The sequence below is a fragment of the Protopterus annectens genome, chromosome 4.part1 (genome assembly GCF_019279795.1).
Source record: "Protopterus annectens isolate FY-2018-M chromosome 4.part1, PAN1.0, whole genome shotgun sequence".
Classification (NCBI taxonomy): Eukaryota; Metazoa; Chordata; order Ceratodontiformes; family Protopteridae; genus Protopterus; species Protopterus annectens.
In genome coordinates, this window is record NC_056734.1 from 36,053,377 (window position 1) to 36,067,574 (window position 14,198).

Genomic DNA, 14,198 nt, shown 5'->3' on the forward strand with positions numbered 1-14,198 from the left:
ACCCGTTCAACTGTGACACATCCTGACAAGTTCAGCTTGGACCGTTGATGTGCGGATTTTGGCCGACTGTTCTAATCATTGGTAGGATGCCATCTTTTCCTATGTCCAGGATGGGATATATTCCGGACACATATTCGAATGTACTGGATAACACGTACCCACAGTCAACGGTACAGATAATACTGTTCCTTTCAGCCTACATGTTGCCTTATTGTTGTAGCAATTTATATGCTCCTTCTGTTTTGTTTACATGCTTATTCTATTTCCTGTCACATTTGGTATGTGAAATACTGACATTCCTATTGTATGTGACTATTACATGGGTTGTGGGATATAATTCGGTCATATGGTCACTAGATATGTACATTTATCATATTTTTTGTTATGGACACATCTGCCCAGCTGTGCATCCTCCCTCACAATATGGGTCAGCTGGTGACCCTGACCATTGGGCTGGACTTACCTGTTGGCGGCGCACTAACATATGATGCATTTCACTTCCACCTGGTATAACTATCTGCACTGCGTTGGACTATGGGCACATGGTTTTCAATGTCATTTGTTCACGGGATGGGGACCCATTATTCCCTACTGTGCATTTGTGTTTGCTTCTTCATTTTGTGTTCGCAGGAACTGTCTTGCGTGCTTTGCATACATTTCAGTATCCATGGACACTGACAGATGTGATTATTATTGCTTGCAAATTGTCATATGCAAGCATTTTAGGTTGAACGTCAACAGCTGGCATTTCCACACCTCCATGCGGCACTTTGACATGCCCTATGCACTCGCACTCCTTTCCTATGCATGTGGCTGTGGCAGCAGCGCGCCTTCATTAATATGCATTTGGCGCTACTGCGCCATCTTCATGCTGCATGGTCGGTGCAAGCCTAAAGCCGGCCTTGCGCCGAGCTTCATGAATCCCGGGGTATGTCTATAAAGGGTAGTGACATGAAGTAAAGTAGTCTAAAAGTCAATAGCGTTGGCTAGTAGCAGAGTAATGGAGAAAGTATTGGCATAGTATATGACGGGCAGGGCAGAAACTTAAACTGTGTTACAGACAATAGAAGTGTAAGACTGAGATATTTTCTTTCCAGATAAAATAAGATAAATCCACATTTAAATATTTTAAGTATTATAAATCTGTTGATTTTTTTTTTTATTGCAACACAATGGACCTTAATGCATACACCCATTTTCAAATAAATATAATAAAAAGTTTGATTACTGGACAAGTGCTTAGAAACATTTAAATCATAAGCACCCCTTAATATTCAGTATGATATCATGTGTACTCCTTATTATCCATTCTAATTATGCCTTTAGATGATTTTTTCATCAATCATGTTTGCTTTTAGCCCTTTAACTCCTACCATATAATACCCCATCTATAAACCGAGTTTGTCTAACTGCAGTCGTAGATCTTTGTAGCACTTTTTTCCACCATGGAAATGCTTTGCATACTCACAAATGCTATTTTTCTTTATTCCTATTCTTATTTGTGTTTGATGTTTATTGTTTCAGTTTTATAGTTATGTACTGACTGTGTTTGGCTAAATGCAAGCACTTTTTATTTATATAAAGATATGAGGCTAGATTCACTAAAGGCTACACTGAGTGCACACTAAGTGTACACAATATGTATTCAAGAACATTCTTATCACATTTTTTCAGCTTTCTAGTAACTCAGAAAAATTACACTAAGTGTACATGTAGTCTGCACTTTATGGTAACCTTAAAGAATCCCTGCCAGTATTTAAAGCTGCAAGAATATCAGTAGAAAAACTAAAATTAGAAGTAAGAAGTTGTCAGTTATGTCTGTGTTGTCTGTTCAATCAGAAAGGTGTACACCTAGTGAAGGCTTTACTGAATCCCAGGGATACTCAATGACATTTTTACCAAAGTATTTCTCTCTGTTCTCAACAAACCTTTAATAAACTCAATAATTATGTTTGTCATCTGGGAAATTGTATGTTATGCATGTGGCTGTTCAATATACGTAAAGCGAAAACATTTGGAGATAGATGAAATTTTTGTTAAATGAGATGGACCTTTGTAAACTGATGTGTATTATAGGTTCATATGTAGGTTCATAGGTAGGTACTAGGATATCTGCCCAAAGGCATTTATAAGCCTATCCAGAATGTGTTGGCTTTCTCTGCCCCCTTAGGTTAGTTCCCTGTGCCTCTGCCAAGCAGAGCCACTGAAGTGATCCCCGGGGTAAACTTTCTGTTTCCCATCCACTCATCAAGTTTTCTTTTGAAGAGTGTTAGTGAGGAGCTCTGCCTAATGTAGATTGGAATCTTGTTCCAAAGAATGGGAAGTCTCTAGGACAGGAATCTATCCATTCAGCACAGCCTATTTATTGTTGTGGTGAGGTTTAGATCACTAGAGTGTGTGGCTGAAGGGGATAAGGTTTTCTTTAGGTGGAGCATGTCCATCAATTTTGGATTGGACATGGCCTTGTATGTCAGGCAGAGATCGTCTCTGAGTAGGCGGTATGCAATCGAGTACAGCTGGAGTTTCTTCAGTCGAGCTGCATAGGGCATATGTTTGAGGCCAGTGATTCTCTTGGCGAGGTAATTCTGTGGTCTTTCCAGCTGTTGTAGGTGTCTTGTAAGGTACATCCCAAATGGGGTGTTGTACTCTACGATGGGTATGATAAGTGATGAGTAGAGGGGCACCATGACCTCTTTTGATCTAGATGCAAACCCTTTTGTGATCAGGTGGGCCATGTAGAAGGATATTCTAACCACTTTGGCAATGTGATTATCAAAGGTGAGATTACTGTCTACTTGGGTTCCCAGATCCCTTATTATGTCTTCCGTATTTAGGGGACTACCACCTATGGTAGTTTGTGGGTACTTTGTTTTTTCCATTGGGGATGACTATGCACTTTTTGGCATTTAGCTTGAAGTCATGATTTTGACACCAGGTATCTGTCTCAGTGAGACCCTTTTGGAGGATGTCTGTGTCAGCTGGAAAGTCAATTATAGCCCCTGGTTTGCAGTCATCTGTGAAATTGGTCAGCCATAGTCCTCCTGTTCTTGCCTGTACCTCTGAGAAGTATATGCCGAACAGGAGGGGTCCTAGGACTGAGCCCTGGGGAACGCCACTTGTAACCAGTTTAGACTCAGACCTAGCTCCCACAACTCTCACCATGTGGGTTCTGTCCCTAAGCCAGTTTGCAACCCATCTTGTGACGTAAGGGTTTATGTTCAGGCTGGTGAGCTTGTCTATAATACCAGAATGGGGAATGGTGTCAAAGGCCTTAGCAAGGTCTAGGTAGGCTGTGTGCACCACATTTCAATCATCTATAGCCTTGTAACTGTCTCAAAGAAGTCCACCAGGTTTAGGAGGCATGATCTGCCCTTAGCAAAGTCAAACTGGCTAGGGTCCAGTGTTTGGAGGTTCCCAATGTCTCTGTTAATGAGTTTCATGATGATGCGCTCCTTTGCCTTGCAGACCAAGCTAGTCAGGCTTATAGGACAATAGTTCCTGGGGACTGTTGTGGCTCCACCTTTATGGAGTGGAATACCCATTGCTGTGCACCACCCTATGGGTATGTAGCCTGTGGAGAGGCTGAGTTTGAACAGTGTGTTTGGGTGAGGGGTTAGTTCATCTTTGAGCTCATCTAGGATGCAGCCTCGGACACTGTCCGGTCTCATTGATGCTGTGTTTTTGGCTTTGGAGAGGGCTGTTTTAACCTGAGTGTCTGTGATTTCAGGGACTCTACATTTTTTTGGTATGGTTATTGGCCCTTTTGGGGGTGAGAGGGGGGTGAAGTTTGCACTGAACCTGTCTGCCAGGATGTTGGTGATATCAGTCAGTTCAGTGTATTTTGTGCCGTTCTTCACTAACTCCGTGCAGATCTGAGCATTGCCATTTAGATTCTTGACATAGCTAAAGAATGCCTTGTGGTTATCTTTGGAGTCCTTAGCAATTTTTCTTTCAAAGCTCACCTTGGATGATTTTATGAGGGATCATAGTTTCTTGCTGATACTGATCAGGGATGTCTTCCCTTCCTGGGATTGTATTCTTTTCTGTGCTAGTTTCCTCCTTCTATTGTATAGCTTGTTTATCGCAGGAGTCCACCAGACTGGTTTCCTTTTCTTGGAGGAGTAAGTCTTGGTTTTGCTTGGGATGGCATGATCCATGCATTCTTTTAGGTGCCCATAGAATGCATTAGTAAATGATTTTGCAGCTTGGATAGCATTATCCTTCAGCATGAGGGCTTTGAAACTTTCCACCTTGGTCGTAAATAACGTAAAGTTTGCTTTTGAAAAGTTTTTCATGGTGGTTTCTTTGTCTGGGGGTGGGGGAGGAATGCGGATATCCAAAGTGATTTGTTTATTGTCAGATCTAACAAGTGAGGGGTTAGACTGTATTATATGTATTATAGGTGGCTGTGAACACAAAGTGAAATTCTGTGGCTAAAGTCTTTACACAAAAAATCTTAATAACATCTTTTCATATAAAACCATTAATGCTGCTATGTAATAGTAAACTACTAAGACAAAATGGTGCTGTTCTGCAAAAACAGCCAACCGCATACAGTATAGCCTATCTAGCCTAAGGTAAAGATCTCCTGTGATGGATGCCAAGCAATATCTTTAAATTGTTGTGAGATTTGCTTTGAAATTAACAAGTTTACTTTTGCTGAAATTGTATCAGGATGAAGAAAAGGAGGATTAAAATCTAATTGTATATGATTAGCACCAATAACTACATGCTAACTTGCCTACAGTAACCATTAACCAATCACTCAACCATTGCCAGCAATATCACATACTAATATAAATAGCCTTTTTTTAACCCAATGAATCCTCCAAAGTATTTTCCAATTTATGGCCTAATTTCATTTATCAGTATTCTTGGTAAAGATTTTACAGATTGTTTTCTAAATAATGATCTGTGCACTGTTACATCTTTTCATAGACCTCTCTTGCTCTCAAATACAGATTTAGCAATCTTAAATTATATTATTTGCACTCTAGTTCATGCCAGCTGGTGAAAGTTGCCACAGTGATAGAAACTACATAAGCACAGTATGCCTATGCTAACATTTGTTAAATAACTAGTTATATGAGATCTCTTTTAAAATTGCTGGACTCATAACACAAGTATATTTGCAATATATAGGATCTGATGCCCTGCTTTTTAAGTCATAAGGGAAAAACTATGTGGACTGAAACTGCACAAATGTAGTATTCCATTTAATTGACAATCATCTATTTTCACTACTTTAGGTAATAATGTCATAAACATACTACTAACAATTCATTTTGTAGCCAGCCATCCATCCTCACCTCTTTTTCCCATTTTGCTCATGGGGTTGGGATGTCACTTCAACAGTGATAATCATCTTAAGCCAAGTTTTACACTGCCAGGTCGCTAGCCCTGCCACTGCAGTGCATTCGTACCACTCACTCGCACACACACTCTCACCTATGGCCATTTTTTTTTAAGATTGTCCAATCTACCTACTGCATATCTTTGGAATGTACATAACTATAATATCCACTGACAAAAGTGTCCACAATATTGCATTAAAATGGTAAAGTGGAACTTTTATCCTTAAAACTATTCAGGAAAGGACGAATATCCATTAGTCATTTCATGGCTAGTAAAACATATCAAATACTTACAAGAAAAATTCCACACCACATTTACTGCCAAGCATAATGAAACATGTACACAAATTTTTTTGCCTGAATGGAGACTTCCATTTCACCAATAAAATAATAAAAACTGAATCTGCATGTCCTGGAAAGCAGTTGGCAGTGTCTAACAGAGAACTAAGGAACATATGCTTTTTTTTATCAAATGGCTATGAAGCTTTCCATTTGGAGCAGTTTTATAGTCTGCTTGGATTGGTTGTAAAAATTCCCCCTCCCCTTAATAGCTCAGATGTATTAAACATATAAGATCATTTGTAGTGCAAGTAGATGAGTTATGATAATGACAATCTGACAATCTGTTGGCTGAGCTTGTAATGATCTTTACGAGTATTAGTGAAATGGTGGGAAAATGTAGGGCCATAAGAAATATAATAATTGAAATCTACCAAGAAATGAAGTGAGGAACTTCTTACTGGTTCCTTTAATAATTTGAAAACAAATTACACAGTATGTGTTCCTAATGGCAAAACTTGAAGATTGAAGCTCTGACATACTTTAAGATTGTTTACAAGGAGAAAGGAATGAGCTTCAATTTACAGATTTTTTTTGTTATTCCAGAGTTTGACTCCTGTAATTTCATTTTGCAAGCTATGTAAATCTGAACAAGTCACATGACTAGAAAAAAATGTTTCTAGGTCACACTTTTCAAGATGAGTTTTTATATGTTAATAAAACTATGCGAATGTTATGATAAAATAAACAATTACATTTACTTTGTGATTGCTAAGATATAATCTGAATAGTGATACCTAAGGAATGATAAACACTGATGAGATCATGGGGATTTCAGACAATATTATTGTAAGTACCATCATGTTCACACCACACTACTAACTGCATACAACCTTCTGTTTAGGTGGAACAATGTGAGAGTTACTATAAATATGACATTAGTGAATAGTATTTTATGTAAAGCCATAAATGAGACAAGGAAAACTAACCAATCAGATTATTAGCTACAGTAGAGCTTTCTCCAGGAAATTCAGTTTTTGGAGATATGTTTACTGAAAGTGGGCTGATGCAAGAGGTCTGGCGCCATGTTTACTAAATATTCAAATCTCTCACAATTTTACTGCTGGAAGCAATGAAGAAACAGAAAGCATAAGACAGTTGCTATGCTGTCTTAAAATGCCTAATTTGATCAAACTGACCATAAATGAGATGAGAACTGATTGCTGCACCATGTTGCCAGTAGAACGAGGACTATGTTTTGGCACAGTACTTGGGGGTTGGAGGGACACTACTATAGAAGACTTCTGAGATTTATGTATAAAGTATTATTAAGGGATGCTCCCAAATTAGCTTAGATGGTAGGTAATCTATCAGTACATATGTGAAAAGACACAATTAGTTTCTGCCAATGATGATGAATAATGGTGACGTGGTATTGGCCATTACCTGTCTACTGCTCGTGCTGGAAGCAACGCAGCTACAAGCAGTTAGGAATAAATATCTCTTGGCTTATTTTCTTAAAAGAAGCAAAACAGTAGCATTAAATTTATGATGGCTCCTGAAAAGCAAGTCATAGGCCTTTGGTGAATGGCAATCTCATCCCAGATGTTCTTGGAGTCTGTAGTCTTGTTGTAACCTTCTGCTGGATGATATCATACTTGGCACAGACTGCAGCTCAGCAGAAAAGAGAAACATTCTACACAATGGTCCAAAATTTAAACTAAAGAGTGTTCTCCCACAGCAGGTATCAAACCATTCAGGAAAGCAGTAATATCAGTCCCTTAGAAGCAAATTTCAAGTCTTCCTGTGATCAATAGTCTTTAGGTTACTTAATAATGTCCTTTGCCCAGGAGTGAAACAGAAGCACCAATGTAACTGATGCCTGACAAATTGTTTGTAGAATGCCAAGTGATCAAAAGTCTTGTCCTAGGTGATACAAAAAATCATCGCAAAAATGTCATGATTACAACACTAAGTGTAATTCAGCTCCAAAATGGGATTTGATTGTGAAATGGCATTAACAAATTAACTTTGCAGAGTGGGACTGCAGTTAAAGAGAAGGGACCACAAAATAGCTACATTAAAGATTTCATGCTAAAATTCTTTATAGTTTAGAAGTTCAAATCATATATCATCTTTATTTAGTTAAAATAAGCAATTGGCTTTTTTAAACATTACCTTGAACAAATGTCCATGTCTCAGCCAAAATGTAAAAGTTCAAGCTCAGATATCCAATGTATCTTCCTTGAAATGCTGCTATGACATTGAATTATTGGAACTCAGATCCAGAGTTGTATTTGTGAAAACTATAGTAAAACCATATTTAGAACTGAGCTGCAAAATGACACCCAACAGTTTGACAGATGGGTCCCTAAAATGACTGCTCTGGAAATTTCTTGCAAAAATTCTATGTTGTTAAAAAGTTAGAATCATGGATAGTGGCTTTTTAATTAAAATTCGCAACATGTTAAAAATTTCAGAAAATGCCTATATCTTAAACCTATTACTTTAAGCTCATATTTTAATATAGTGTTATGTATCACTGCATCCCAAACTAAACTACCAAATTAATTCAATTGAGATCCAGATATGATTTGTAAAAACGAATGAGACAAGATTTACAGATGAACTTGTACAATGCAAAGCTCCCTAAAATGACTACTCTGAAAATTTCATACAAGAATTCCATATAATTTAAACTGGTAAACTTCTACAACTAATTAGTTACAAGGTACAGGGAGACTGTTTTATATATTACTGAGCAACCAATTACTGTTTATAAACTATTAACGTTGAAAATTAAGCCGGAAGAAAAATATAGATGCTCTTTTTTTATAAAGCACTTGAGTTGCAAATGAGATACATATTATAGCCCATCTAGGGATTATAAAGCATGCTCATAAACCATAACATGCCTGTGTACCATACAGATACCCTCGGCTTTATATCCTTCTTATGTTGCTGTATTAATTTTCTGCATTATAAGTAAACAGGCCCATCTCTGGCATTTTTTAAGCATGGTCCGGAACACAACAGAAACATAATGTAATATGCAAGGAAAGTTTATAGTCATCCATCATTTGTTTAGGAGGAAAATGAAGCATCCCCATGAAAGTTAATTTCTTTTTTAATAAATTTAAAAAAGCTAAAAGAGGGAAAATACAAATTTGTATACATTCATTAAACATATTTGCTAAAATAGAGTGCAAAGAAATGCAGTGTTGCATACATTTCTGTTTTATATATATATATATATATATATATATATATATATATATATATATATATATACATATATATATATATATATATATATATATATATATATATATATAAGTATAAGTTATTAAACTACAGTGAACAAGTGATTTAAGCTGGTAAGAGATGTAAGCTATTTTTGAATATTTTCTACATTAAATTGTGGCACATACCTTCTCCAGTTTGAAGTTTCCCAAGTAGTAATCACCTTTTTCATATGTTTCTGTTAACATAAAAGTAACATACAAAATGTTTCAATGATTCATAGCAATGTCTTAGAACAATATAGCAGTACAAACAGTTTATTTGACTAAAACTTTATTTTAAATAGACTTTTAATCTTATAATATTGCCAAGTTAAAGTACTTCTAGTCAATCAATATTAAGTTTACATATCTTAGAAATATTCATAAACTGATATATTAGTATGAGAAAAGAGTGACACAAAAGCATTATTTTTGTATGTTTTAAATAGGGAGCTCATCCTTCAATGACACTTTTCAGCCACATCTAAAAATGTACCAGTCATGGTAAACCATTACTTGTATAGCTGGGATAAAATAAAAAATTGAAAATTCATAAGCAAAACATAGTGGTAAGAATATACAGAGAAAAATTACATTATAATGTTTTGTTTAAAATATAATAAAATACTTTTGGAGAGTATTTTATGATAATATTCATTTACTTTATCATGATCACTGGGTTTATTTGAGGTTAATGAACTGCAAAAAGGATTCATCTTGGTTGGGAGGGGGATGAAAATCTGACAGAACTGAAACAGCAATCATCATGAGTTTTCTGTTATGATGTTCTATATTTTGTATCCTTACTTGTTATCTACCATAGAAAATGTTTCTACAGATTTAAAATCTTCAAATAAAAGTTGGAAAAATGACAAACATATTAAGTTTGCATCATAAAAATGATTGTAGTGATAGACGATATGAAAATAGTGCCACATGATCAATCTTTATGCTGAACATTTTAATTAATAAAGGAAAAATAAATGCAAAGGTAAATATATAGATATATGGTAACAATATGATGAGTAATGAAGAAAGGATGTAAAGAACTGGGACGTTTATAATAAATGAAAACGTAAAAGTAAAAAGTACATATGGTGTTAAACATCTGTTTTCATGTTAAGAACAAATACCTAACGCAAAAAAAAACAAATAAAATGTAGTCTCTTTTGAAACGCAATAAAAAGAATCAACACCTACACTTTTAAACACATTCACCTCTAGAGAAAATCATCTTTGCATATTCCAGAGAGCCACTTGAGAAATACACATTTATGTAACTAGAGTTAAATTACAAGAGGTTGACGGCAACATGTAAAATTTCATTTAGATAAGGCAGTGTGGTGCCCGTGACTGCTGGTGTACTTTTTTAGGTATTCACCAGTAGTCTGTTGTATTTCATGGACGAGCACTATAGAGATGGTTATTTTTTTAGTGCATTTAATAAATGTGCATTTTCTGTTTTATTGGCTACAGCAAATCACTGCATATTGTAGAATTCTGGGCCTAATATATCAAAGGAAATGGCCATGGGAAGAAGCTCCATAAGCTGTAAGTAGGGGAGAGATTAAACACCCAATATACATACATGCATTGTTTTATTTACTGCATGGTGTTGCAGAAAATATGACTGACACTGTGGTTTGTAGGTACTCATCCGCATTCTGTTCTGTATGTTGGTGTAGCAAAATGTACATGTGCACATTTTACCTGGAATCATTTCTACAGAGCTGTCTGGGAAGAATTATTGAGTGCAGGCTGGTGGATGAGACAAATATATGACTAAGTTATTTTATTTACTGTATATAAGGCACTGTATTTCCAAGGAATGGTGAGGTAGTCATGTCAAAGGGCTGTACAGTCACTTTGTTTTGTTCAGCTAAATAGGCATTAAAGATACGTCCGGTCAATTCATTTATATATACCGATATATATATGTTACCAGCATGCAGGTTCCAAATACACCAATATAAATTAAGAACTCAGGATGCTGGTATGCTCCTGTATTCATTGGGAAAGGATTATGCAACACTATATGCCAGCACAGAAAAATGTATATAAAAAGACTCCTTTTAAATGCACATATTGTACATTTACTTGTATATACCATATTCTTCAAACTATTTTAACAATTACATTCCTCAATTATATATTAACATTTTATTTGCAATATCATATAACTGGCTATATCAGTCAGTGCTTGCTCAATGCTTAGAATGTACTTCATCAAACTGCAGACAATGTTTAAAAGGAATAAACTATAAACATGTGTAGGTAGGAAGTTTTTATGTAAATTATAGACAACTAATGTAGTCTTCTTCTGGCTTTTCCCAGTTAGGGGTCACCACAGCAGATCACCTGTCCACTCATGATTGGCAGTGGAGTTTAACGGTGTCGAGTTGCCAGCCCGGCACCTAACCTTCCACAGAAGGCAAACACATGCACACACTCACACCTAGGGCCAATCTAGAGTGTCCAATCTACCTACAGCATGTCTTTGGCATGTGGGAGGAAACCAGAGCACCCGGAGGAAACCCACACGAACACAGAGAGGACATGCAGACTCCACAAAGAAGGCACCCCAGCCGAGAATTGAACTGGAGAACCTCTTGCTTTGAGGCGGCAATGCTAACCGCTGCACCACCGTGGCTGCCTGAGACAACTCCAGCTATACTCTGTCACATATCGTCTACTAAGAAGCGATCTTTGCTTAACATACAAGGCCATGTCAAACCCAGAGCTGTTGGACATGCTACACTTAAAGAAATCCCAATCCCTCAGAGCCACACGCTCCAGGGATCTAAACCTTGTCATCACAATAAACAAAACATGCTGGAGGGATAGGTTCCTGACCCAGAGACTCCCCAGACTCTGGAATAGATTGCCCATACATGTCAAGCAGAGTGCCTCTTTGGTCCTCTTCAAAAGTAACCTTGACGATTGGATGGGAGAAAGGAAATTCATCCCGGGGATCACGTCAGTCGCCCTGCTAGACAGGGGTCCAGGGAAGTAAATAGTGTGGGAAGAAATAGCCAGGGAATTGTTATGGCTAGGCTTGTATAGGCCCTAGGGCTGATAGCCTAGTACCAACCTATGAACCTATGAACTAATGTAGTACTCATCAAAATTATATTTACCTTTAGCTCCCCAATATTTAGGTTATGTTTTTTTTTTTTCATTTAACAAATAAAACAAATACAATTGATTTTTGCATTTCAGGCTTGTAAATAGATATTTAAACTCTGAAGGATTCATACCAATACTTTGTCCATCATCCCAGAAAAGTTGACCTTGTGCTGAACCATTGTCATCCAAAGCAACTATTAGTCTCATTGGATTTTGTCGACTAGAAAAAAAATGGTCATACAGTATCAGAATTGTACTAACAAAATTAAATAAACAATACTCCATGCAACTACTTTTAATCAAATACCATTGAACATGTTTTCTTCACATGCTATATTATTCTTGCTTCTTAGAAAAGGATTTACCATTGTACATTTATAAGACTAAATGCTACATCAATCTAACTGAGCAGCACATAAATATAAAATGACATGCTCTTCATTTTTTTGCAGCAGACAGTTATTATGTAATTTCTGAGGTACAAAATCATTACAGATATGGTACCAAATCTATTGCACAATGAATATGTTCATATTGTATGGAAAATTATGGCCTGTTGTGGGATGGCTTCTACTCCTGCCTTTACTGGAACATGCGGTATACAAATGAGCAATTATTTCACTTCTTGCTCATATTCTAATATCACATGTAATTTAGCCCTCATGACACATCTAAAATATGACATTGCTCATGTGTGATCATCACTTTTGCATGTGAATGTGTGAATACCTTCAATATAGTAATATCAATATCTTTGGGACCATTTCTAAGCATTCTTTTGGAATGTCTATATTTTTTTCCATAGCAAATCTTCCATTTTCTTCAAACTGCAAATTAATTTTGATATACTTTGGTCACTATCATCCATTGTCATATTACCACCAATATACCTGTCTATTCTCATTTTGTTTCAGGTTTCACCCATCCTGTATATTGTCTTTATCTTCCCTTACATCTCTGCAGTCTTATTTACATCATAATATTCTGCTGTCCTACTTTGATTTTGTATTTTATTATTCCTATATGATTTTTCAAAACATTAAAACATGGAAAAAAGTACATGACTTACATATATACAATAGTTTGAAAGAGTTATTTTTTATGTTTAAATCTGAGTTTAAGTTTTTGCTATCAGTTTAGACATTTACTTAGCTACTATCCTCAGATATACTTACTTATTTCACTTATTTGTTATGTACAGGTTTTCTATAAATTTTGACTATTCTACATTATCTTAATCATACATATCTATCTATCTATCTATCTATCTATCTATCTATCTATCTATCTATCTATCTATCCATCTATCTATCTACCTATCTATCTATCTATCCATCTGTCTGTCTATCTATCTATCTATCTATCTATCTATCTATCTATCTATCTATCTATCTATCTATCTATCTATCTACCTATCTCATAGATATATAGCTGAGGTGCCATTACAAGGATGCACATTTCACTGATGTCAGCATGTTGACTGCACACTTTATTGAAAAGAAAAATCACTGTGCCCCTTTTGTGATGAGTAGAAGAAGCTCATTAAAACACCATAAACTTGTTTTGCATGGGAGCTTCACCCCCTCATCCACCAACATGGAAGTTTTGCAACATGTACCATAAACGTATATGTACTGGCTGTACAGCCAAACAACCACAACCATATGTCAGCAACAGTCACTGTTGTACCAAGTGATTCATCCTGCACTCAACCAGATGTTAATTTGACAGTTTGCACAGCCTAACTAGATGTTAACTAAGCCCCCCCCCCCCCCAAAAAAAAAAAAACACACACATAAGGTCAAGCTATACCGGGTAGAACCATCAATTAGTTAAATAGGTTGAATGTTGAGAAGTACAGAATGTCTGTTATAGTTTCAGATATTTTTGCTGACTAAAAGCCAAAAGGAATGCTGAACTGGAGGAGGAGCTCAGCAAAATAGCCCAACAAATACTAGTAAATGTGAAAAAAAATAGTTGTTGTCTTAATATAATTTAAAAAAATATATCAAAGTTCTCCTTATTCCAAATCCAAAATATACCATCTAAAAACTGGATCTTGTCCAACATTTGGAAAAAGGGGGAATGTAGTATATGGGATATGGATTAGTTATCTAAGATAAACTCATTTGTTTTTTATAATCGGTTTAGTTAT

At 36.1% G+C, this 14,198-nt stretch overlaps 1 protein-coding gene across 1 annotated transcript in view; it reads right to left on the reverse strand.

Annotated features, from left to right (window-relative positions):
- Positions 1 to 9,046: 9,046 nt before the first annotated feature.
- Positions 9,047 to 14,198, reverse strand: part of LOC122801170 (maltase-glucoamylase, intestinal-like) — a 516,102-nt gene continuing 510,950 nt past the window's right edge. The window contains exons 45-46 of the mRNA XM_044070733.1: positions 12,175 to 12,263; positions 9,047 to 9,114 (exon numbers count right to left, since the gene is read on the reverse strand). Coding sequence (XP_043926668.1) covers positions 9,047 to 9,114; positions 12,175 to 12,263 — 157 coding nt within the window. The remainder of the gene's footprint in view (positions 9,115 to 12,174; positions 12,264 to 14,198) is intronic.